Raw genomic sequence first — 25003 nt, 5'->3', positions numbered from 1 at the left:
CCCTTCTTGCCTTAAAAGGCAGAGCCAAGTAAACGATGAGGCTCCCAGAACACGGTATCATGCCAGGATAATAACAGGCAAGAAGTGAGAATAGAAACCAAAGGGATGGTCCCGTCACTGCCCGGAGCTCAGGTGGGCTAGAACCCAGACACCTGGTGGCGATTCGGAGCCAAAGGATGAAGCGTGGTGAGGGTTTATCTGGCCACACCAAGTTTCCATTCGTTCCTTAGAAATGTTTGATTCTCATTTAACATCAAAACCCTATATTTGAAGCGTCATACCCTCCTGGGTTACACTTTTCACCATAAATGGTTTGGAATGAGGAATGTAGAGATTAGTTGATACATGTACTTGAAATCAAGGCTTCAACACAGAACTTAGCTTAAGGAGGCTAACAGGTTGATGCCTCCTTTCTAACAGTATGACGCACGTTTACGAGGATGTGCTCATTCAAAAGGCTTGCCTCACATGCTACAAGCCAAACCCCATTTTCCGCATGTCAGGAAAGAATCCAAATTTGAAGAAAGGGAGCAGAATAGAATCATAAGTAGGAGTGGCCCCACGTTCGTTAACTGTTCAGCATTAGTTGAACAACAAGGAAATTCCAACAGATCACAAGAATGTCACTAGATTTGTAAGTCAGTCTGTAAAGGTCTTCTTTGTTTTTAAAAATCTGTTGCTTGTGATTAAAAAATCCTTTAGGGTCTGGTTATATTGGGTTTTTTTGTTTGTTTGTTCATTTTTTCAAAAGAAAAACACTGGCTTTCTTGCAGTTGGTGTTTCCCACACTTGCTGCTTCTTCCCTTGCCCATCACTTTCCCTCCCCCTAGGGGAAGGGCACCTTTGAATCTTCCAGAAAATGATTTTGAGGAAAGGAGGGAGGGTAGGAAGTTTGGCTATTGTTTTGCAGGTATGCCCTTAACTTTAAGAAGAATTTAAAATATGCTCAAAGCATTTCCTATTTTTTCTTCAATTTTATTGAGATACAATTGACACACAGCACTGTGTAAGTTTAAGGTGTACAGCCTAATGATTACATGTATTGTGAACACAATACACTATGACTATACACTATGACTATCACTAATATCACTATTAGTTAACATCCATCATCTGATACAGATACCAAAAAAAAGAAATGAAGATGTTTTTTCTTTGTGATGAGCTCTCAGGATCTATTCACTTAACAAGTTTGAAATATACCATACGGTGGTATTAACTATGGTCATCATGTTGTACATTACATCCCTAGGATTTATTTCTCTTATAACTGGAAGTTTGTACCTTTGGACCACTTTCCTCCAGTTCCCCTTCCCCACACCCCCAAACTCTGGTAACCACAAATCTGATCTCTTTTTCTCTGAGTTTGATGGCTTTTTTTTTTTTTAAATATAAGTGAGATCATACAGTATTTGTCTTTCTCAAGCCATTTCCTTCTGACTGGCTATTAACAAGGCAGAGTACAAATGGGTCCTCTGAGACACAGAAACTCTATCTCTGCAAATTGATCAAACAGTGGCTCCCAAGGTGTAAAATTAATGAAAACATAAACAATTATGAAAAGGCAATAAAATTGAACTATGTCTAGGCCAGGCTTAAGCTATACTTAATTTTCAGTGAAGGGTCTCCAGTTTGTGTACACTTCTGAGAGATAGGACAGATTCATAGACCTAAAGGAAAATCAGGAGGGGGGTCCCCCCACTCTGTTCCCTTCCCACACGTAAATCATCCCTAAAAAAAATCGAGGGCTGTACACATGCCTCTTACAGGCAGAGACAAACCTCAGGTTGGAGAACTAAAAGTTGTTTTGATAGGTGTTACTGGCTTCGTATTCTTGGCCAAATCAAATGTAGATCAGTTGATGTTCTTTTTCTCTGGTAACTGTGTCACCTTTGCCGAGACCCTTCTCTTCACTTTCAGCTTTCTACACAACTGCCCAGGTGCAAATTTGTGGCAAGGGGTGGTCTAGAGACATGGGTCACCCACTGGGATGCCAACGGTATCCACAAGATGCCAAACTGAGCCTTTGTTGAAGTGTCTAGTTCTCAATGGTAGCACCTTAGCCCAGAGCTTGTTTGCAAGTGACAGATGGAAACTTCAAGGCGTAGGGGTTCTGCTAACCTGAAACCCCGTCCTGCCCGGTCTTCAGGGCCCAGCTAAAGGCATCCTGGTCCAGAGTCTTCCCAGCCGGCCCCAACCCAGAGAGAATCCCTCAGCCTTTAAACTTGGAAACACTCCCTGGGCTGCTCATTTAGGTTTGATCACATGCAACCTCTAACTACCCACTATCTTTGCCCAGGTGAAGGCATCCCCTCTCCAACTGGATTTGTGCTATTGTAAGTGTTATCAGTGAAAGAAATGCTGGTTATGCTTTGTCATTTCCTCTCATTTCTTTAGTTCCCCAGGTCTTTATTGGGCACTTACCGTGTCCCACTCTGGGCACGGTTCCAGAAACATAAAACAGGAACAGTCCCTGCTGTCACAGCATTTATGTTCTATCAGGGAATACAAGCATTTTATCAAGAATTGCAGTGAGAGTCTCAAAGGGAACAGGCAGGTGTGATGGTGAGAGTGACGGGGAGGCCTAACTCAGTGCAGGGGTCAGGAAAGAACCCCTGGAGAAGGCAATATGGCCCCCGAGGAAGGTCTCAAGCCAGCCAGGCGAGAGGAGGGTGGACTTCAGGTAGTGGGAGCAGAGACCCGGAGAGAAAGCTGTAAGGATTTGGGGTTTTATTCGAGGAGCGATAGCAAGTCACTGAAAGGCTCTAAGCCAGACACAGATAGAATCAGACCAAGGTCACCCTGGTGGCAGGAGGAGAAAAGAGAGGAGAGCAGAAAGGCTGAAGGCTGGAGTTGCTGCTGGAGGTGATACAGGTCACAGTGTTGGCCATAAGGGGAGGGAACAGCAGAGATCCCAGCAGTATTTCAGAGGCAGAATCAACCAGATGTGTTCAGGGAGTGGATGCTGGGGGGAGGAGAGAATTCTGTCCGGCTGGTGGTAATGGTACCTGGAATCAGAAACCTGGGGTGAGGTGCAGGCTTGGAGGGAAAGTGGCTGCACGTGTTCCATCAGGAGTATTTAATGAGACATTGGAGGGGAGATGCCCAGTGGGCAGGTGAATGTCTGCATCTGGAGATCAGACATGAGGGTCAGGCTGGAGGTTTGAAAGCCAGCAGCACATGAAATCACATGAGTGAATGAGGTCATCCAGGGAGAGAGTGTAGACAGAGGACCCCGAAGCCCCAGAAGACGGCCCTGATGACCAAGAGGACAGGCTTGGTCAGCTGCAGAGCCAATCCAGTGAGCTTGCACATAGTAGGAGCTCCACAATCATGTAACTGATTTTTGCAGGACATGATCACCCATCTGTTGCCTGCCTGCAGTTTCACCTGAGTTTGGGGTTTTATAAAAAGCTAGGTAGGTGGGATGAGGTCCTCATCTAGAGTTTCCCTCAACATTTTTAACTCTCAATTACCACAAAAACAATGTAGGCAGTAGTTCATGTAAGTTTTAGTCTTCTCAAAACCACAGTACATGCTTTTAACACCGATGAATCAATGTACTGGACAGAAGCCCACAGGTCCATAGAAATGGTCCATCTACACATCTTTACCCATCAAAAAGATCCTAAGTCTTTGGAAAAAAACTGAGCCCCACGCCCAAATGTCTATATTGTTCTAATTATCAAACTCAAAACTGGTTTCACTAGAATCTTAAAGTCAGTAGAAATAGGATGTTTATGTTGAACTCTACAAAGAGTATTAGGATCACATAAGTTTTCCCAAGTTTTGTAAACTCATCAGAGGGCATCCTCGGGCTCACAGACGCTGATTTTTCCCTCCAAGACAAAGGCATTTTAGTTATAAATGTCATTTGATGTCTTATTTGAAAAGGAGTTCTAAAGATTTTAAGCCCACTTTTAAAAACATGTTCAAGGGTAGTTTATAATTTTACAGACAACACTCAGATAAGTAGAGATAGAACTGACTTTCTCTGCGACTGAAATTAACTCTTAAGCTCCCTTTTTGTTTCCTCCTAGAAAAAAGAAACCTTAAATTTGGGAATTAAAAGGTGACAATCACTTCCAGCTTTTTTTTTTGCACATTCTTTTTTTTTTTGGCCACACCTTGTGGCTTGTGGGATCTTAGTTCCCCGACCAGGGATCGAACCTGCACCCTCGGCAGTCAAAGCACGGTGTCCTAACCACTGGACCACCAGGGAATTCCCTCACTTCCAACTTTAAATGGGGTTAACTCAGATCTAAACTGTCGTTCGAGATGTCCCCCTCTGCCATCCTACGAGCGCTCTGAATCGGGGTGGGTTATACATCATTTTGGCACGAGGGATGGAGGGGTGTGGCTTAAGTACATCCTGTCTCCTTGCTGCTCCCCCCAAGGTCTTTGAGGGTATCCCATGGTGTCCCTGTGTCGGATGCAGGTGCCAAGGCTCCTGGGTAGAAGTTTCTGGGCACCTCTCCCCACTGGGCCTGCCAGTGGCTCCACCCTCTCGGTGGAGCGATGTGGGAACACACGCACACACTCCCGCTTACACGCTCTGGAACACACGCACTTGCACACACACGAGGGGAGCTTGCACAAGGGCAAAACGCACCCACATACACACAAACAGGCACAGTGCACTCCCATGCACACACATACACACACCCGGTCACTCTGGGGCCCGCCCCACGCTGCTACCAGACACTCCCCTGTCGGTGCTAGCAGCCAGCCTCGCAGAAGCTGGGCCAACCCTAGCCTGCTCCATGATGTCTGAAATCTTCCAGGGCCACAGAAAAGGCACTGAGTCCTGACGATTTCCGACTCCACTTCAAACTCTTTAGGGCCTTTTGTTTGGCCTCTTCCCACGCCTGTCAGGCCCAAGGCAGGGGGTCCTGAGCCATTTCCTGGAAACCCGGGCAGTGTGCAAACCCTAGTCACATCCCCAACACCTCCACCCGGTCCCCCTCTCCCCAGCTGGTCTCACTTTCCTGAATGGCACAGGAAGACTTCAATTCTCATAGCTGTGGCTTCTGGAACTCCCAAGTCCTTTTTATTTTCTCTCCACAAAGTTTTGCTCTTGTCAATGACGGCCCTGCTGTCCAGGCCACTGGTGCAACTTTGGATTCGAAGTGTAACTTATAGTGTGTCAAAGCTGAGAGCTGGCCCCTCTCCACCCACCCCACGAAGCTGTGAAAAGCATTCACACCATGAGTGGGAAGACACAGGGCAGCCAGGAATAACCTGGGGTCATCAGGAAGAAGACTGTATTCATGAACTTTCCAAAAGACTTTCCCTCTGCGTGTTCATGGGTCCCTCCAGGGAAATCCCCACTGCAGGAATCGGCTCTAAAGTGATGCTTCCTCGACCAACAGAGAGCACGGTGAAAACTGAAAGGCTGGTGGCCAGCGTGGGACAAGCACCGACAGGGGAGTGTCTGGCAGCAGCGTGGGGCGGGCCCCAGAATGAGTGGGTGTGTGTGTGCGTGTGTGCTTCGGACGTCAGCATCAGGACCAGTTTATTGTTTAGCACATTTGATAGCATCTCTATGTAGGTCTAGACCCAGAGAAAATTCCCACCGTCTCCTTGCCCACCCCCTTAAAATTAGTATTTTTGATGAGAAAAAGTAGGTTGAAATGAACGTCAAGAGCAGCTTTGAAGTTTGTTGAATTGAAGGAATTGAAGTTTGCGGGACCTTTTAAGGCAATATGCCATTCAGGAGAATATGGCCAATCACCCCGAACTGCCGTAGTGATAATGAGAAACTCATTCCCTCATTCATTCATTTACTGAAATTTGATGAGAATTTATCATCAGTGGTGCTGGGTCATTGGCCCTATTGCAGCCCTTCACTGGATGGTCAGCTCTATGAGGTCAAGGTCATCACTGAATCCCCATCACCAAGCACAAAATATATATGGCGCTTTGAAGGTATTCAATAAATTCTTACTGAAAAAAATGAATACGTTAGTCTTCATTTGGTTTTGGTCTAGTTGGCAGATCAATGGACCCATGTGTTAACCCCAGCAGTCTGGCTAGAGAAGGTTAACACACATCAGGGCAAACTGGTACCAGGGTCAGACAGATTGTTTTAGGATGCTGTCGACAACCAGACTAGAACACTTAGGGGGTTTGTTGCCTCTCACAAGTGCAAAGTCCATGGACAGATAAGGTGTCTGCTCCTGGTCATCTCTTCCTATCTCTCTGCTTTCACAGCCCCAATATGGCCACCAGCAGCCAGCAGGGCTATATGTGCCCTGGTTCACAATCATGAGAGCTTACTTCTGCCCATCACTTTACGTAATGGTTTGAAAGTCATCCTGAACGAAGAACCACTGAAGGAACATCATATGCCTTCTGCAACCAATGACCGTGGCCAAGAAAATGAAATGTATCCACAAGCTTAAGCCGAGTGGGACCCCAGAGTTCATGGGCTATAGTGGAGGGGGTGCACCTAATAAAACTCTGAGTACCTTTAGGAAGAAGGAATATAAGCAACAAGTATTCATTGCAAGTTCATGATTACCCTCCCGTCTTAATCCTTCTTTGTTTCTCTGATCAATCCGCTGTCCCACTCTCCACCGAAAATTTCAAATCTTCCCCCACCCACCTCCTACTTCAATAAGAAGATAGGCACTTTCAGACAGAAATTCGCTCAACTCTGCCCCATATCACAAATCTACCTGGACCAACGCCCACGGTCTATAAGGACAGAGCCTCCTTCTGCCACCTTGATTTCCTAGCTTTACCCGTCTCTCCAGTACCATAAGCTACTGATTACATCTTCTCCTACATTACATGGAGCCCTTCCCACTCAACCAGAGCCTTTTGCATCAGTATCTGAACGTGGGCAGGTGTCCCATGTCTTTAAAAACTCACTCAATCCCATGTCCCTTGCTAACTATTGCCTTCTCTCCTCATCTTCATAGTCAGGTTCTTAAAAAATTTCCTAAATTCACTTACCCCATTTCCTCACCCCAAACCCACTTCTCAAACGACTTCACTGACTCCTTTGCCCATCAACTCTCACTAAGTTGATAATGACCACCATGTCTGAAATCCAATGTATACTTTTCAGTTTGGGGCAATTTTCTCTCACTGGTTCTTGGCACTGTTAACCAACTGCCTTTCTTGAACACTCCTCTCCCGTGGCTTGTGCCACCCTCCACTCTTCTGTCTTTCTTCCTATCTCTCTAGCCACCCTCTGTCTCTCTCAACATGCTGGGCAAGCTCATCCTTCTCCACCTTCAAATGTTAAATTTTCACAATAGTCTCATCCTCAGTTTTTCTCATCACAAACCCTTCCCTTGGCAATTTCATCTGCCCCCAGGCTTCAATTCCATCCACATGCCACTGACATCCCAAGTATATACCTAATCCAGACCTCTTCTGTGGATTTGAGACTTGGTTATCCCAAGGACCTATTCAATATTCTTGCATATCTCAAAGTCACCATAAAATTAACATTCCCAAAACCAAACATGTAATTTTCCTGCACTCAAGATTCGCAATGGCACCACCATCCATCCCATTGCCGGAGCCAGAAATCTGGGCATCATTCTTGGCTCTTCCTTCTAACTCACTCCCATGAATAATTCATTACAGAGGTCTATCCATTTGGCCTCCTAAATACATCTTCAGTCCATTTTAGTCTCCCATCTCCACTGGTTCTCTTCTGCTTCTGATAACTATGATTTCTTCTTTGTACTATTGAAGTAGCTTCCTCACTCTTCTCCCCACACACACTTTGCCCTCCTCCAAGTCATTTTTCCCTCTGTAGCCAGAGCAATATTTTATTTAGTTCCCCTCACCCCTACCCCAAACACACTAGTCGTTCAGTTTCTTGGACATCTCAGGGACCCTCCTCCAACGGAACCTCCTTCTGCCAGAAATGCTTCCTTGATATAGTCCACTTACCCCTACCTCACTCACTCCATTGCTCATCCTTAAAGTCTTAAGCCAAACGCCACATCCTCAGGGACACTTTCACTAATTCCCACGTGAACCCAAGTGTGATTTCTGTGTTATGTTTTATAGAAGAATCCACCTTTTCTTCATCGCATTTATTACAGTTATAATTTTACATTCATTTAGATGTTTATTCCATTCTTAGAAGACTATAAATCCGATGAACCCAGGGACCATGTCATCTTTTGACGCCCAGAATTCGTCAAAATGCCAGACACATAGTAGGTCCTCAATAAATATTATATGATGAATGAATAAATGAATTATTATCACCTGGGCCCTTTTATTCCTTTAGCCATTAACAAATACTTACTGGGCATATTATCAAACACCGTTGCCAAACACTATAGCAGGGGACAGAGATAAAGTAGTGGCCAAGACAGAACTCCTGCCCACAGGAACCCCCATCCCCAGACTTGAAAATGTAGGAACAAATATTGACAATTGCAATTTGGTGAGGAAGATTCTGGTAGGGTGAGCACTGGCCACTGAGAAAGCACATGACCTGCCCATAACCCAGTTGCAGTTTAACGAAACCCTCTCTTCTCTATTTTCCCTTAAACCTCTTCCTCCTCACGTGCACACACACACCTTCTCCTAAAGCAGAATTGTTTTGTTCTTTTGTTTTTGCTTCTCTTTGTTTTGTTTGAACCTAGGATCACACAAATGTCAGTGAGTTCCTGAGCCCTTGAGCCTTTACAAACTGTTGTATGTTTGTATATTTTAAGAAGAGAGGATCCATGAATTTCATAAGATTCCCAAAAGGGTCCTTGACCAAAAAATGTTAAGAACCACTGCCTGGAAAATGCAGAATAATGGGGGACAATGAAGAGACGAGTGACTCTTCAAATATCAGGCACCAAAGGGTATTTTGAAATGTTCAAAGAATAGTAAGGCATAAAATAAACCCTGACATCAACAGGAAGATGAAACATGATGTCTCCAGATCTTTCTCTGAATGGTTTTTATTCCTTTTGAAAAAAATCAACAAGCAACCAAATACTTGATGTAAGGGAAAAAATGTTATTGATCAATGCTGCTAATTCTACAAGAAAGGTCAGCTTTTATGCTTGACTAAGGGAAGGAATGGCACTAAGAGAATTGCCAGTGCTGTCCTCAAACAGAGCCCTAGGTCAAGGCTTTCACCTGTGAAATTTCTTGTAGATCATTTCTCTACTCTGGTCATTATTTTCCCAGCTATGACAGATGAGGAATAAGAGAAGCTAAGTAGCCTATCCAGGCCACACTGTGGCTCTGGGCAGCCCAGATTTAAACCTGGGCCAGTCTGCTTCCAGCTCCCACTGTTCAACTCCACTGTATCATTGATAAGCCTATGGATTCTATGATGAAAGGAAATGAGCACGTCCAGAGATTTCAAATTGCTTTAGCGGAAGAAAATCATCATACAGCTTCCTGTCCTGAAATATATTCCCTCTGCAGGGTCAAAATGAGAAATAAGAATGTGTGTGCATCTAAGTTTGCTTATTTTACAAAAGGAAGCACAGGGTAAAGCAGAAACAAATGAAAATGGCCACATACAGGAGGTGGGCAGAAACAGGATAGAAGAAGAGGTGGGAATGAGACTTTTCTGAATATATCTTTTTATGCTGACTTAATTTTTGAACTATTTAAGTGGTTTAAATTTTCTTTTAAAAAAAAAAAAGGACCACAAAAGCAAATCCTAAAAGGAAATACAATTAGAAACAAATGAACCTAACTAGATATAAAACAGATAACAAGGCTACATAGAAAAAAGGATGAATCCAATAACTTTGGAACTCAGTACTTGGATTGCACTACCTCAGTGGGAATAGTCTAAGATTAAAAAGAATTTCAGTTTTTAATTTTACCTCATAGGTTTGCGGATGATGGTTTCAAAAGTACACAGAGCACCTGTACTATTAACAAAAGGTTGCTTATTCAGATCATACAAGATAGTTTGCTACTATCTCTTTCCTTCGGTAGAAACTCACAGGACTTACAGAGTAAAAGGAGGAAGTGTTAAGATAGTCTTTGATTGGTGAGTGTTCTATTATAGAACTTTTGGAAGCAGGGAAGTGTTCTAATTGGCTTTCAAGTGCATTTGGCAGTCTTTGGTTCACTATTTACTGGTACATACTGGGGATTTCTTGTAAAGTCACAGGGGCTTTCCTGTTTCAACTAGAAGCATATCTGGTCCTCTGCTGTGAGGTCTGAGTCTTGTACAAACAATTCTTCAGTAGACTTATAGGTGTGATAATTCCAAAGCTGCTTTGTGTGCTCGTAGGATAGAGCCAATGATAAATGTATAGATTTTTGGGAACCTGGAACTGTTGGAGAAGAGAGAAACAAATATAGAATGGGAGAGGTTGAAGAAGAATCCTGCAGTTTATGATTTGATTTGAGGCTATCTCATGATTTCTTTCAAAAAGAATCAAGGTTGTTTAGTGTCTCCAAGCAACATTCTGAATCTGGTAGCCACTGCTCCAGACTGAGTAGAGAATAAGTACATTTGTATGGAAGACAAGGTAAGAATTGACAGACTTAGGAGAGCTGGTGGGGAACAAATGGTAGATATGATGGGAAAGACAAATGGTGAGCAGGTATTATTTGGCAGTCAAGTTACAACATCCAGTGGCAACATCCCTTGGGCCATGATGATTCATCTACTCTCCATTTTATTTTGTAAATATAGGTATAAGGCACTTGCAGGAGTTATAAAGATCACAATGAACACATGATCCCTGTTTTCAAAAATAGATATAATAGTGTGACAGTTGAGGACATAGGCTCTAGAGACAGGCTCCCTAAATTAGAACCCTAGTTCCACTCTTACCGATATTAGTCTGCTAGGGCTGTCATAGCAAAATACCGCAGACTGGGTGGCTTAACCAACGGAAATGATTTTCTCATCATTCTGGAGGCTAGAAGTCCAAAAGCAAGGCACCATCAGTGCTGTTTGCCTGTAGGGCCTCTCTTCTTGGCTTGTAGACAGCCACCTTCTGGCTGTGTCCTCATGTGGCACGTGGAAAGAGAGAAAGCTCTCTAGTACCTCTTCCTCTACAAGGACAATGGTCCTACTGGATAAGGTGACTTTGTTTAACCTTAATTCCCTCCCTAAAGTTCCTATTTCCACATACAGTCACATGAAGGGGTTAGGGTTCAATATAGGAATTTTGGAGGCACACAATTCAGTCCATAAAACTGTGTGACCCAGAACATTTACTTAACCTCTCTTTGTCTTAGTTTGCTTATATGTTAAGTAGATATCGTAGCATCACCCACCTATGAGGGCTGTTGTAAGATGTTGTTAGTTTGTTGATGCACATAAAGCATTTGGTGCCAGGCATACAATAAACACTCAATAAATAATGTTTTTTACTTAATTCAATACTTGATTTATGAATTTATCAGTTACTTTGGTGAGAGTACAATTGGGAGTACACATGTAGAATGCCTTTTTTCAAACATTTAAAAAAATACACTTTTCAATATTTTTTTGTGTAGCTAGAGGTGAACCTCACTGGCCATCCAAAATTTCAGTAACAGAAGAAGTACAACAGTTTATTGAAGGTATTCGTTTTTTTTTGGGGGGGTGTACGCGGGCCTCTCACTGTTGTGGCCTCTCCCATTGCGGAGCACAGGCTCCGGACGCGCAGGCCCAGCGGCCATGGCTCACGGGCCCAGCCGCGCCGCGGCACGTGGGATCCTCCCGGACCGGGGCACGAACCCGCGTCCCCTGCATCGGCAGGCGGACTCCCAACCACTGCGCCACCAGGGAAGCCCTATTGAAGGTATTCTTAACCTGAGCATAAGACAGGGCTTGTTGTTTAAATGATCAGCAGTTGGCTGAGCCTAATGAATAAGATTACCATTACATTATGGCAGAGATTACTCTATACTGCTTCTTTTTGACACTGGGCTTGGAAAATCACCAAGATCGTTCTCCCTCACAAAGACTTATAAACATTAGTGCAGAACACTTTATTACTGCACTAATTCAGTGCAGTTTTTATTGAGAATGAGAACAAAGAGTAAAGGAAAACATTACATCATGTAGCCTGGTATTTGAAATAAAAAGACAAAACGCCTGCAGTCAATTCTTTGTTTCTGAATATTGGCAATATAGGTTAATTTTACAGAATTCCAAAGTGGTGAGGGTGGTGTATTCCATCTTATTTTATTGGAATCACATTCTCCAGGCAATTTTGATGCATTTTCTATCTACTGAGTGCATACCTCCAGCTTTATCCAGAGGGCTCTCTCTTGAGGATGGCTTTCATCACATTGGTATCTTGCACAAAACATCTCCAGTCATCATCTGTCACCGTGAATCTAAAAATAAGGCTTTGCCTGTTGAATCTCCATCTTGCAGGGTCTGACCTGTGTTTGTTCAGTGCCTGTTAGATCCCTCAACTGGGCCTCAGTCTGGCTTCCCAGCTTCCTGGGCTTTTTGTTCATCACCAATGACAAGCAGTCCCTCCTTCACCACTCCTTATTCTAATGTACTCTTACTCAAGGAATGAAACACCACCAAAAAGATGGGCTGTTTCTATTCACTTTCAAGTGAGTTAAACTCTTGGAAGATTAACCAGAGAAGCTCTCAGTGGATAAATTATGAAGTGCAATAATTTTTTTTAAGACACACACACACACACACACACACACACACACACACACACGCGCGCGCGCGTGCCTTTGGGCTTTGGGGAAATAACTTAGACCAGACAACGCTGCTATGGAAATCAAGCAGGCTCCTCAAACACAAAGTCAAAGGCATGCCTGACCCACGAACACACCAACAGGCCATTCCTCCTCTAACCCCACTGGCCTCAATGCTGTCTCGCAATGTCAGTGTCCACCTGTTTCTTTCGAGATTGTGAGGCCAGATTCCCCAGGGATGTGACATGAGTGGTCTCCACACCTCAGTTTCCTCATTTGTAGAACAGGGATAGAATCATAGCACATGCTCATGGGGCTGTTATAAGGATTAAATGAAATAGACAAGGTAAAGGGCTTAGGGAATCCCCAGCTCACAGTAACTACTTGGGAATATTCCATGAAGATGACAGTGACGTGATAATGAGGAATGAGAAGAAACGGGGACTATCATTTATAGCACAGGTCTCACATGTCACGTCCTCCTCCCCGATTTTGTCTTGCCCACCTCTAAGCTGACTCTCAGTTGTGGAATTTCCTGTGGTTATTTGCACAGAAAGCAGTCAAGGAGGCTAAGTAGACAGCATCTTACTGTACAGAGACCCAGTTTCTGACTCACCATCAAGGAAATAAAAATGCATGAAAAACTAGTTGAAGGGTGAGAAACACAATCATGTATTTCTGTTTAACCCCACTAGCTGGGTCACGGAGCTAAGGAGACCATGGATGGAGTTTATGCCCCAGATGCACTGAGCCTCCCTCCTTCCCCTGCCCCCACCATACATTCCGAAGACCCCAGGCACCCAGTTGGATGTCAGTTAGCGTGAACCCTTGGTCATTAGGGCACGCAGGCAAGGGCCCTCATTTCTGGAAGTCCCAGTCAGAATTCCTGATTCTGAGCTTCTACAGGAATGAGAAGATGGACTGTAAGCTCCCTGAGGCTGGGAACTCATTACCTAGCACATGGATTCCATTTAATAAACATGACCCGAATAAATGAGTGGTTAACAGCTCTGATCACAGGGTAACTTTAGGAAAAGACATTATAGCTATTTTGAGCCAACAGATGTTTGGAAACATTTAAATGATGGTACAAAGCAGAATTATATAGATTAGATTATGTCACAATTCTTTTTTATTGCTTCCAATTCTTTACATAAAAATATAAGTTTGTATAAACAACAAGGACCTACTGCATAGCACAGGGAACTATATTCAATATCTTGTAATAAACCATAATGGAAAAGAATCTGAAAAAGAATATACATACATGTATATATATATATATATATATATATATATATATATATATAACTGAACCACTTTGCTGTATACCTGAAACATTGTAAATAACTATACTTCAATAAAAAAACAGAAGAAAAAGCAGTTCTGAAAACACAGAACGAGAGGAGCTTTTGCACAAAAGATAAGCAGGCTAATACTGCAAGAACAAATGGAATTAGCCATCTTTTAAAGTAGCACTTGGTAAGTACAAAATAATGCATGTCACGCATTACATTACAGGGTATAAGAAAACACTTCCAGTTTGTTCGATTTAAGAGCTAGAACATTACTGCTGTATCTACTTCTGTATTCCTTCTCCACCCTAACATAACTACTTATTTTTATCATTCTCTTAATTTCTTTAAAAAAATAATTTTGAATGTGCCCCTGAATGCTATATTACTTATGCTTACTTTTAGCTTTATACAAATGGTATCATTTTATATATTCTATACAACTTGCTTTTTCACTCAATATTATGTTTTCTAATTTATTCATTTATATACTGATGTTTATTACCTATTTCCCATGGAGTCATCCTGTTGTTCTTTTACTAATTTCTTAAGTTGGATATTCTGCACAGACTTTTTTCTTTTCTAATATAAGCATTTAGGTCTATACATGTTTCTTACTTTCCATGTATCCCACAATCTTGACATTCTACATTTCAGTATCATTCATTTCTACGTATTATTGAACTCCCATTAGAGTTTCTTCATTGAAGTCATTTCAAAGTATGATTATATGTTATGAAACACATAGTAGTTTCTTTTCATTCATTGTTTCTTTTTATTCATGATTTGCATCTATTCGTACACAGAATTAGGGGATACTCTTCTTCAGTTTTGTCCTCTGTGAGATTCCCCATCCTTTTCAGCTCCCAGGCCCCCTCTTCTCTGTCTATAAAGACAGGATTTCTCTCCACGTGTTGGCCACCCATACTGCTGCCCGGTCTCACAGGCTCAGAGTTCATTCTCAGAGTAAGGCAGTGAGAAGAGAGGAAAACGCAGCCACAAACTCTTTGGTCCACAGAGACCTCTTTTCCCAGTCCTCTGGCCAGAAAGATTTTCTCCCAGCTCTGGACTACGCAGCACTGAGAGCTGGCTTCAGAGATACAAAATTAATAAGGGCTCCCCACCCCCATTCTCCAGCCCAGAGGGGACCTTGTCCTGGTCCTTTGGCCAGAAAAACAGGGTTTCTCTCTGAGATTTTGTTGCAGCACCACAGCCCAGTTCTGCATAGGGACCACTCTCAGGTTAAAGCCAGATGATAAAAGAGAGAAAAAACCAAACCAAGAAATTTACCCCCAAACAAGTCATTCTTCAAGTTTTGGTACCCCTCCCCAATCTTCCCACTAGTGGTAACTTTTCAGAGTCTGCAGGTTGTTGCATTTTGTGTTTTGTCTAGAAGTCTTCATTGTAAGCAATGGGAGACAAAGGCTGCACTGACTCCATCTTCACCAAGCCCAGAAGTCCCATCCCTTACTTGTTATTGAACTTATTTTTGATTAAAATTAGGGAGTTTGTAACTTTCCAGTGTCTAGCTTGTATTTTAGCTGAGGGTCCTTCCTAGATAATCTGACATGACACAGAAACAGAAATCTCCCACTTTCTTTTCTAAGGACCACAAGCCATCTTTTAATTTAATAATACATGTCAGACATTTCCAGTCAACATTTCTCTATAGTTCCTTAGGTCCATTCTCTTCACTTAACAACAGGTATTTGGGGGGAACCTCCAATGTTGAAGCACTATGTAAATGCTAGGAATATGGAAATAAAGAAGATAAACGAACTTTGAGGCATCCACAGTCCAACAAGGAAACCAGACACTTAGCATGAGCTGCAAAGGCTGTGGAGAAGGCTGTGATGGGGTGTCACTGAAATATCCTGATAGCCGTGGGCTCCTAGTTCCAACTCAAGTGGGGTCGGTCACAGAGGGCTTTAGAAAGGAGATAATAAATCAGCTCTTGAAAGATGAACAGGAGTCCACCGGGGGAAGGGCATTCAAGATAAAGCAAATAGCACACATATAGGCATAAAAATATAAATGCAAATGGCAAGACAGCCAGCATGCTCAGAGTAAAGGCTGTGATCTGAACTTGGAGATCAGATTTTTCAGGTTTTATTCATCTCTACAAAAGGAGCTTCTCTTTTTCCAGAGATTACTTCACTCACTTCAAAAACCTACCTCAGTGGCTTCCTTGGTGATGCAGTGGTTAAGAATCCACCTGCCAGTGCAGGGGACACGGGTTCGAGCCCTGGTCCGGGAAAATCTCACATACCGTGGAGCAGCTAAGCCCCTGCGCCACAGCTACTGAGCCTGCACTCTAGAGACCGCGAGCCACAGCTACTGAGCCCGCATGCCACAGCTTCTGAAGCTCATGTGCCTAGAGCCCGTGCTTCACAGTAAGAGAAGCCACTGCAATGAGAAGCACATGCACCACAACAAAGAGTAACCCCCGCTCGCCGCAACAAGAGAAGCCATGCGCACAGCAACAAAGACCCAGTGCAGCCAAAAATTAATTAATTAATTAAAAAAAAAAAACCTACCTCAGGACACCGTAATGATCTTTCTGATATGAAAAAACAAACACAACTTGCATACACACTGATTGAATCTTTTTTTTTTTCTGATGACCAGGCGGTCTCCTTTTACTTTATATTTCTGTACATACATAGACAGGTATTATCTAAACTTTTATGTGCATGGTAAATATACATGTGTCATTCCTGTTTTCCATTATTAGTGTTGTAGATATTTTCATGTTTTTCATTTTTAGTCTTTTTTATTAAGCAAAGAAAATTCTGCATCCTCAGCTCACACTCATTTCAAAGCCTGAAACACAATCCGTGAAAAATTGGTCTCAGAGTCACAGTCACACTTCAGTGAGTTAAGTGACATCGAAAATCACAAGGGCTCCACTGTCACACACTGATGTAATTTTGGTGGCTGCACCTTAGTTGGTTTTATTTTGTTACTTTTTCAACATCAGTAAAAATCACAATTTTTCTAAGAATGGACTGGGACCAATGTCAATATGTAAAACAGGAATCTTTCTGAAGAAGATGAAAATTATCAGCTTACACTAGAAATACTTTTCGATATTGTTAGACAAATATATTAATATTCTTTTCATCTCTTTTCAAATAAATTAGGACACCAAAAGGTGAATAAAAATTGGGAAAGCATCCACAAACATTTGTTTAAATCTCTCTTATTCATTTTTGATTACATAAATTAATCCTATTAAAGTGGTACTATGAAAAGGTATTTTACTATCCCTGTGGAATTCAATAAGCACATTCATTTGCTAGGGCTGCCATAACAAAGTACCACAGACTTGGGCGGCTTAAACAGGAATTTATTGTCTCCTAATTCTGGAGGCTGGAAGTTCAAGATCAAGGTGTTGGCAGGGTTGGTTGCTCTCTCCTCGGCTTATAGATGGAGATGACCATCTTCTCCCTATGTCCTCACACAGTATTTCCTCTACACATGTCTGTGTAACTTATCTCCTCTTCTTGTAACAACACTAGTCATATTGAATTAGGACCCCCTCCCAATGACCTCATTTTAACTTAATTACCTCTTTAAAGACCCTCTCTCAAACAAGTCACAGTCTGCGGTACTGGGGGTTAGAACAACATAGGAATTTGGGCTGGGGGAGAGTACAAAGTTTAACCACTGTTTGTTTTTGACAAACAGCCCAAGGGAACAAGTTATTTGCATTGGGCAAACTCTGTCCCAAGTCAAAAAGAGACAAGCCTTGTAAATGGGATTTTCTAGGGAACTGCTAGAAACTTGAAATGATGACAGTTCTGAGCATGAGGCTTTGAAAGAGCTCCAATCCTGTTCTGACCCCTCCAGCAGTTGCTAGACTGCTCTTTTGCACCATGATTGCAGGCTGTTGATTTTTAAGGCTAACGTAAAGCTGAGCAGGGGGAAAGTTAAAATTTCCCAAAGCTCAGGGTTTTTACTGCGATTCAGCCATTTTTCTTGAGCAAACACTCCTGGAGTTCATTTACAGAGTTCTAAAAGAGTTTGCTTTGTCAGTTTCTGCCAGCGTTCTCATTGCTTTCATGGAGGAGAGGGTTTTCAGAGGTCCTTTCTCCAGCAGTCCCAATGACAACCTCTTGGCTGCATCCTGTGTTGTTTCTTCATACCTGTGTCCCAAGTTTCTAATTCTCTCTTCAGTCAATTCCAATTGGATGTTAAACCTCCATATAGATTTTAATTTTAATAATTGTATTTTTAATTTCTAGTTCCATTTGGCCATTTACATAGCCAGAAATCAAAATCTAGGTGAATTTTATTTGCCTGTCTCTGTTTTCTAGTCATGTCACAATAAACATATGCTTCCTCAATGGGAAGAAAAATTTGAAAGTTATTTTATCACCTTTTCCTTTTGACTTCCTGTTTGTGCCTCACTCTGAGCCCACAGAACCCTGTCATCACCTGTCTTCCCCCATCACTCCCAAACACAGATAAAGAGTTGGTAACTCAGAAGAGAAATGTTGAGAAATAAAAGCAAGATGCTGTTGTTCTTTGATTTACAATGCCCAGTAACCCTGCTGTACTTGTTTCAGAGGCATGGGGGTGGGCAGACCAAATAATTGGGTAGTCAGGGAAACACTGAAGAAGGGTAGCATTCAGTTTTAAGGTTCAGAAGAAGAGCAGAATGTGAATGAGGGCCGTATGGGCTCAGACTCTGCCAGCTGCTGTGGGTCAGTCACTTCAGTCCCTGGGCCCCAACATTCTTCTTCTAGCCACGAGGAACAGGTGCACTGCTGTGGGAATATTTTGTAGATCTGAACGCTTCTGTGTAAAACCTACATGTGTCCTCTTCTCCTTACCACACTTGCATTCAGCATAAAGCAATTGCCTAATATATCTTATAGGCTGTCCTAAGGAATAATATATTGACTGACTGGCTGGCTGCTTCCCTGGATGAATGAACACAGGGCTGCAGTAGGACTATGGTGAGTCCTACGTGGTTTTACCTTTGCGGGCCCTTTATTCCATTTAAAATTTTTCTAATTATATTTTTATATAATTATATAATATAATATAAAGTGTATAATCTACCTTATGTAATATGTAATATACTTTACATAAAGATGAATATTTTCATGGGCCCCTAAAAGCACTGTGGGCCCTTGGTACTGGACCTACTGAGCTAATGGAAAGTCAGCCCTGAAGGAATGGCTGAATGAACGCTTCCATGTCCTGAGAAGTTTCATAAGAGATTCTTCGACCTCAGAAAAAAAATGCACCAATGTCTTCCCCGTATTTTACACCAAGCCTGTTGCCTAGTTTCCTTTTCTAAGGAGGTGGGTGGGATTTCCCTTGTTCTGCCTTTTCACATTTAAAAGGAAGCTATCCCTGACTCCTGGGCTGCCAGTAGCTCATATGGCATTTTTGTGCAAATTAGAAAAAGTCTTCTTGTCTATAAGCAGGAAGGGCGGGTGAGATGGGGGGGGCAACTTTAAAGTATTATATTATCACACCATCTGAACAACCATCTCCACTGGTCCTGGGGAAAGTACAAATTCAGATCAGCATCCCTTCCAACCTCATTTGGGGGACCACAGTAGCTGCCTCTGTGTCACGGCAATGGGAGGGTAACACAAATCTGTGGCCTCCAGCTGAAAGGCAGCATAAGTTTAGTTTAAAATGTCAAATTTCATTCTAAGTCTGTGGCCAAAACCAAGACTCAAATCCCAGCAGGGCTCAGGCAAAACCTCTAAAAGCAGTGTGAGACAAAAGTCATGACCTCAGATGATCCTGGAGTAAAAAGTGGACAAGGCACAACCACATGAGTGTGCACCTGTATGCATGTGCACACATGCTTTCCTGTGTGTGTGCCTGACCTTGCAGGCAAGTGCCGGCAAGTGCCTGGTGTGAGCCAGGACTTTCACGTTGCTCTCTGGGATTCCATGCGGAAGCCTGGTATCTCCACCACATGCCCTCCTGCATGGTAGCACATGTCTACAACAAGAAAGACACCTCCTTGTAGTTGTGACACTGTTACCAAGTCTAAACTTGTACTGCTCACCTCACGGCAGGCCAATAAATCAAGAGATGAGTCGTTGAGGCAAGAAATAGCAACTTTATTCGAAAGCCAGCAGACCGAGAAGATGATGGACTAGTGTCCCAAAGAACCATCTCACCTGAGTTAGAATTCAGGCTTCTTTTATACTAAAAAGGGAGGGGGTGTAGGTGGTTGTTGCAGACTTCTTGGGGTCAGAATCCTTTGTTCTTGCAGCTGTCCAGGTAGGTCAGGTCATGATACCCCTGTAAACCTCCAACAAGACAAATGTTATCCTCTGTTCTGCAACTTTTTACCTCTATATGAATGGGAAAGTGTTATACCTTTAAAGGTCAGAGTTTTGAGAATGGGATATCCTGTATATTTCAGGCTATAGGCAACATTCTTAACTTGTAGCAAAAGCAATTGAATACAAGGTTTAAGTAAAAGAAGCAGATTTAATATGGAGTCAGATTCTGTTCTTCCCTATTATAGCAGCCTATGTGGGTCACAGTCTCAACACCACATGCAGCAGTCCTGCCTGTCTCCCTGAGTCCCCTGGGTGATGCAAAGCCCACAGACACACACACTAAAGCCTCCGTTCTCCTCTCTGCAGGGATGACATGCCAAGCTCGAAGCTCCTACATCACTAGTGAGATCCTCTGGGGGTACCGGTTCACCCCTGTCCTGACGCTGGAGGACGGGTTCTACGAAGTCGACTACAACAGCTTCCACGAGACCTACGAGACCAGCACCCCATCTCTCAGTGCCAAAGAGCTGGCCGAGTTAGCCAGCAGGGCTGAGCTGCCCCTGAGCTGGTCCGTCTCCAGCAAACTCAACCAACACGCAGAACTGGAGACTGAGGAGGAAGAAAAGAACCCTGAGGAGCAGACGGAGAGGAATGGTGATGTGGCGAATTTAGAGAACGAATCCAAAGTTTAGTCCCCTGGCTGGGCCACCCCTTCTCCTCTCTGCCCACAACCTTCCCTTGTCTCTCATTCTCTTTCTTTTCTGTCTCTCTTACTTTGTTCTTTCCTTATATTGAAGTTTGGCATTACCAGAAAACAAATCTTCAAGGTGTAAAATATCTACCTGCCCTCTCAGTTATTCAGATTGACAAGGCAGATTCAGATTGGGTTAAGGTGTCATGTGCCCTCATTTGTGACCCAAGCCTGGTCTCCTCCCTGAATACGACACATCCAAGTCCTAGAGATTTCTGCTACTTACCTGCATGTGTTGTACAATACCAGATCTCAAAAGAGTGCATCAAAGAGTTTACCTGGGGTATGATGAGGAAGGTCTCTGGTGCCTATTCATTCATGCAGTGAGACATAGAGTCGAGCCCTCAGTTTTATACATCTCAATAAATTTCATCTACAGGGCGAGGTGCTTGCCCTCTGCAGGCATTGCATTTATAGGACCCAGGTGAGGTAATGACAAAATACTGTACATATATATGCCTTATGTAATTATTTTCTTTTGCAGTTAGTAATAAAACCCAGCATGTACAAAAGTACTGTAGAACAAAACTTCTAAATAATGTACATAGATGTAAAAATAATGTAGGTTTAGATATATAACTTTAGAAATAAGATTAAAAGAAAAAAAAAAGGATTCCCAAAGTACAGTAGGCATTTCTGTTCTGATGTCCTGTTTTCTGGATTTCTTTGGTCCCATTGACCGCTGGCCCTTTAGTGCATGGCCTTTGCTCCGTGTCCCAGACTGGCAGCCGTTTGGGTACCTCACTGTTCCCTTTAATTGAATCTAATAAGCCATAGGTCTGGGAGAAGTTTGGAGGTTCAGTAGATGGCAAAACACACCACCAGTATGCTGATATACTGTGAAATGTTTACAAAACTGAGGTCTCTTTTTTAAGTAACAAGACCTCACTGACTAGCCTTGGGCAGAATTTCAGGAGGAGGACATGCTCTGGCATGTCATCAATGATGTGTGTTTTTTGGTTTTGTTTTGTTTTTGTTTTCTGCCACACCTCGTAGCTTATAGGATCTTAGTTCCCTGACCAGGGATCAAACCTAAGGCCCCAGCAGTGAGAGTGCCAACTCCTAACCACTGGACCACGAGGGAATTCCCACCAATGATGGGAATTTTGTGTTTATGCTTTTCAAGTTAGCTCTCACCCTTTGTAGTACCACAGTTTGAGAAACTATTTTTCTACAAAACCATTGACTCTCCAACTATTTTCACTCTATAATCACAGTTTAAAAATGAGACATGTTAAATTAGTAAAAGGTGGTTTGGGTCTAAAGTCATGAAATTCATAATGACATGTAATGGGCGAAGTATATTGTAGTCACTGATCTCACACACCTTGACTCCATCTGGCACTCTTCCTATACCTGGGGGGCTTATCCATCAGCATTCCTTGCATTGGTATTTATTATTATTATTATTAGTTTATTATTATGAAATTTCCAGAGTTCAATATTTAAAGATTAGATCAACAATCTTGGTGACTGTCTAAGAAATATTTCTAGAGTATGCCACAGGTTAGAAATCAAATCCAAAGTGTCTCCCAATCAAAGAAAACAAAAAACTACAGCCTTAATTCATTTTAATCTGCAAAGATAAAAAGAAAGAAAGAAGAAAGAAAGAAAGAAGGAAAGAAAGGAAGGAAGGAAGGAAGGAGAGGAGAGGAGGAGGGAAGGAAGGAATAGTATTTTGTAAGGAAAATCTAATTTTCAAAATGAAAAAATTTTCAAATGAAAAAATAAGAAAAGGAAGAGAATCTTAGACAAAACCTCAAGGGCAGGTGGAGATTTTGCACTGAAACAGATCTTTCACATTAAGTTGGCATTTATAAACTGTTTGTTCCCTAACATAATCATCCATCATAAATATTCATTGACTGGATCCAAGTTCATTTTCAACTTCTACAGCTGTGCTCAGTTTGAGGCTTTGCACCATGGAGGTCAAAGAGCTCAAACTAGCTGTCCCTCCCTGCTGCCCTTGCCTTCCCTGACCAGATATCACAGGGCTTCACACTGTAGTTTGGGGACCTTGTCTACTAAAAAGCATGTCCCAGAGATAAGGAAAGTAACTCCTCAATTTGACATGGGGGGTGGGTCTCTCTTCTCCCACTTCTGACACCTTGTATCAAGACAACTGCTTCTTGGCACTGACGGTATGGAAAACAAAACTGTTGGCCATAACTCTTTCCTTTTGCCAACATTTCACTTTTCGCATTGAATATTTGTTGAATCATTTATTCATTCCACATACTCCAAAGAGGAGGTTGTAGTTGAGGAGGAGGAGGGAGCCCCATACACTTCTTGCCAGGCTGTGGGGAGGTACTGTGGCCTTACCTCAGTGTAGTCTTAGGAAGGGCCCTCTTGCCTTGGGGGCGCTATCCCTGCAGCATCACCAGGGTTGCAGGGCCAGGCATGGTAGCACAAAGCAAGATCAGCTGGGGTTGCAAAAAGTCTGCTAATTTAGCTCCTAAAGACTCAATGGGTCTTTCTAAGTCCATTACTAAGGCTTAAAGGACAACACACACCCTGTTGTCTGGTTGGAAGAGCAATTGGGGGCCCTTGAGCACAACTAAATGAAGAGCCTTGACAACCCTTTGGTCAGACACACACGTCAGTTCTGTATCTGTGACAGGGCACCCAGGTGTGAGGTCCTTCCCTATTTCTCACTGTCTTTGGTGTCAATGTGGTTGGAGATGGAACATGAACCAAATCTCATTTTTGTAATGTGAGCCTCTGAATCTTTAAATGAGGATGCTCCAGAAGAACCTTTTATTAGAATGTCCTTATCAAACATGTCTATTTTTCTACAATTATTGATAACACAGTTTAACAGTGTATTTTGTGTCAACTGTTGAAATTTGGAACTGAAAAAAGCTCATTAAGACTGAATTTTCTAAGTAGCAAGTATTGAATGGTGTTTTTCATTAACAGTTCAGCAAAGATGACCCTACAATTTCTACCCATTCTCTTCCACCATATCCAGGCTCCAATCACTCAGTCACTTTGTTAGCAAATCCAGAGCTATGGAAATAAATAAGCCTATTTTAATGCACCAATACTCGTAATGAATGAGGATCACACTCAACTTGATATTTTGGTCTGTTTGATGGTGTATTTGAGTCCCTTTCCCATAAAAGCATGGCAGTATCCATTAGCCAGATAAGAACTTTGGGCTAAAGGGTTACAGTTTGCCACAACTGACTCCAGTTTGGAGGAAAGGGCAGACTCAGCTGGGAGCATGACCTCCCCAAGGGCTGACAAGACCCTCAGATTGTCATTTCCACCCACCTCAACATGCTTTCCAACTGGAAGAGCACCTATTTATTTATGTCAGCTTTATGTAACTGATAAAATTGTTTATGTCCTTGGATGTCCCATGGGCAAACTATACTCTTTTGGATTAACACCTTTGCAATCGCTGTAATGTCAGGTCATTACTTTTCCATCCCTTCGAAATATGGCCTTTTAGCCTGGTTGGTCCAATACATAGACACTCTATGTCCAGGAGAAGGAAACCTCTCTTTCCCCACTCCCTTCCTCCCTCTGTCCCTCTCTTTTTCTCTTTCCCTAGTTCTCCAGTTCCAGTTCCATTGATTTAGTTCAATATCTTATGTTCCCTAACAGAAATCCAGCTACTGTTTCTAAAAAGGTCAATCTATTTCTTAAGCACAATTTTCTCTTGCTGGTTTAACCAAACTAGGGCTCTGAAATGTCTGTTTTTCATTATACTCTAATTTAAAAATTATTTATGACTTCATTTAAAAGCCTAAGTTTTGAAGTCTCCAAGCAACATTCTTATGTTTTCCCTTCCTACATTTTCTTACATTTCAGGTTTCTTACTTTTTCCCCTTTGCTTTTTTATTTAGATTGAAGCCAGTATCTTTGGGATGTTCAGAAACTGTTTATAAATATGGGAGCTGGTGGACAGAGAAAGAGACTCTAAAAATTCCATTAGAAAACTACTTTAACTCAGCAAAATAATGTGAAATCATTTGCTTAGCTAAGTGATACAAGATTTAAAATTATATATATATATATATATATATATATATATATATATATATATATATATACATAGTCATTTCCAAAACAGCTTGCCA

General features: G+C 42.4%; 1 protein-coding gene across 1 annotated transcript in view; it reads left to right on the top strand.

The window, feature by feature from the left end:
* KCNJ6 (potassium inwardly rectifying channel subfamily J member 6) overlaps window positions 1-20856 on the top strand; it is an 89528-nt gene extending 68672 nt beyond the window's left edge. Inside the window, exon 2 of the mRNA XM_065876335.1 lies at window positions 20531-20856. Within this exon, the coding sequence (XP_065732407.1) occupies window positions 20531-20856 (326 nt within the window). The remainder of the gene's footprint in view (window positions 1-20530) is intronic.
* The last annotated feature ends 4147 nt before the right edge of the window (window positions 20857-25003 follow it).

This window comes from Phocoena phocoena, chromosome 4, assembly GCF_963924675.1.
Source record: "Phocoena phocoena chromosome 4, mPhoPho1.1, whole genome shotgun sequence".
Lineage (NCBI taxonomy): Eukaryota > Metazoa > Chordata > Mammalia > Artiodactyla > Phocoenidae > Phocoena > Phocoena phocoena.
The sequence above is the reverse complement of the archived record's forward strand: the minus strand, read 5'-3'. Positions and strand labels throughout refer to the sequence as shown.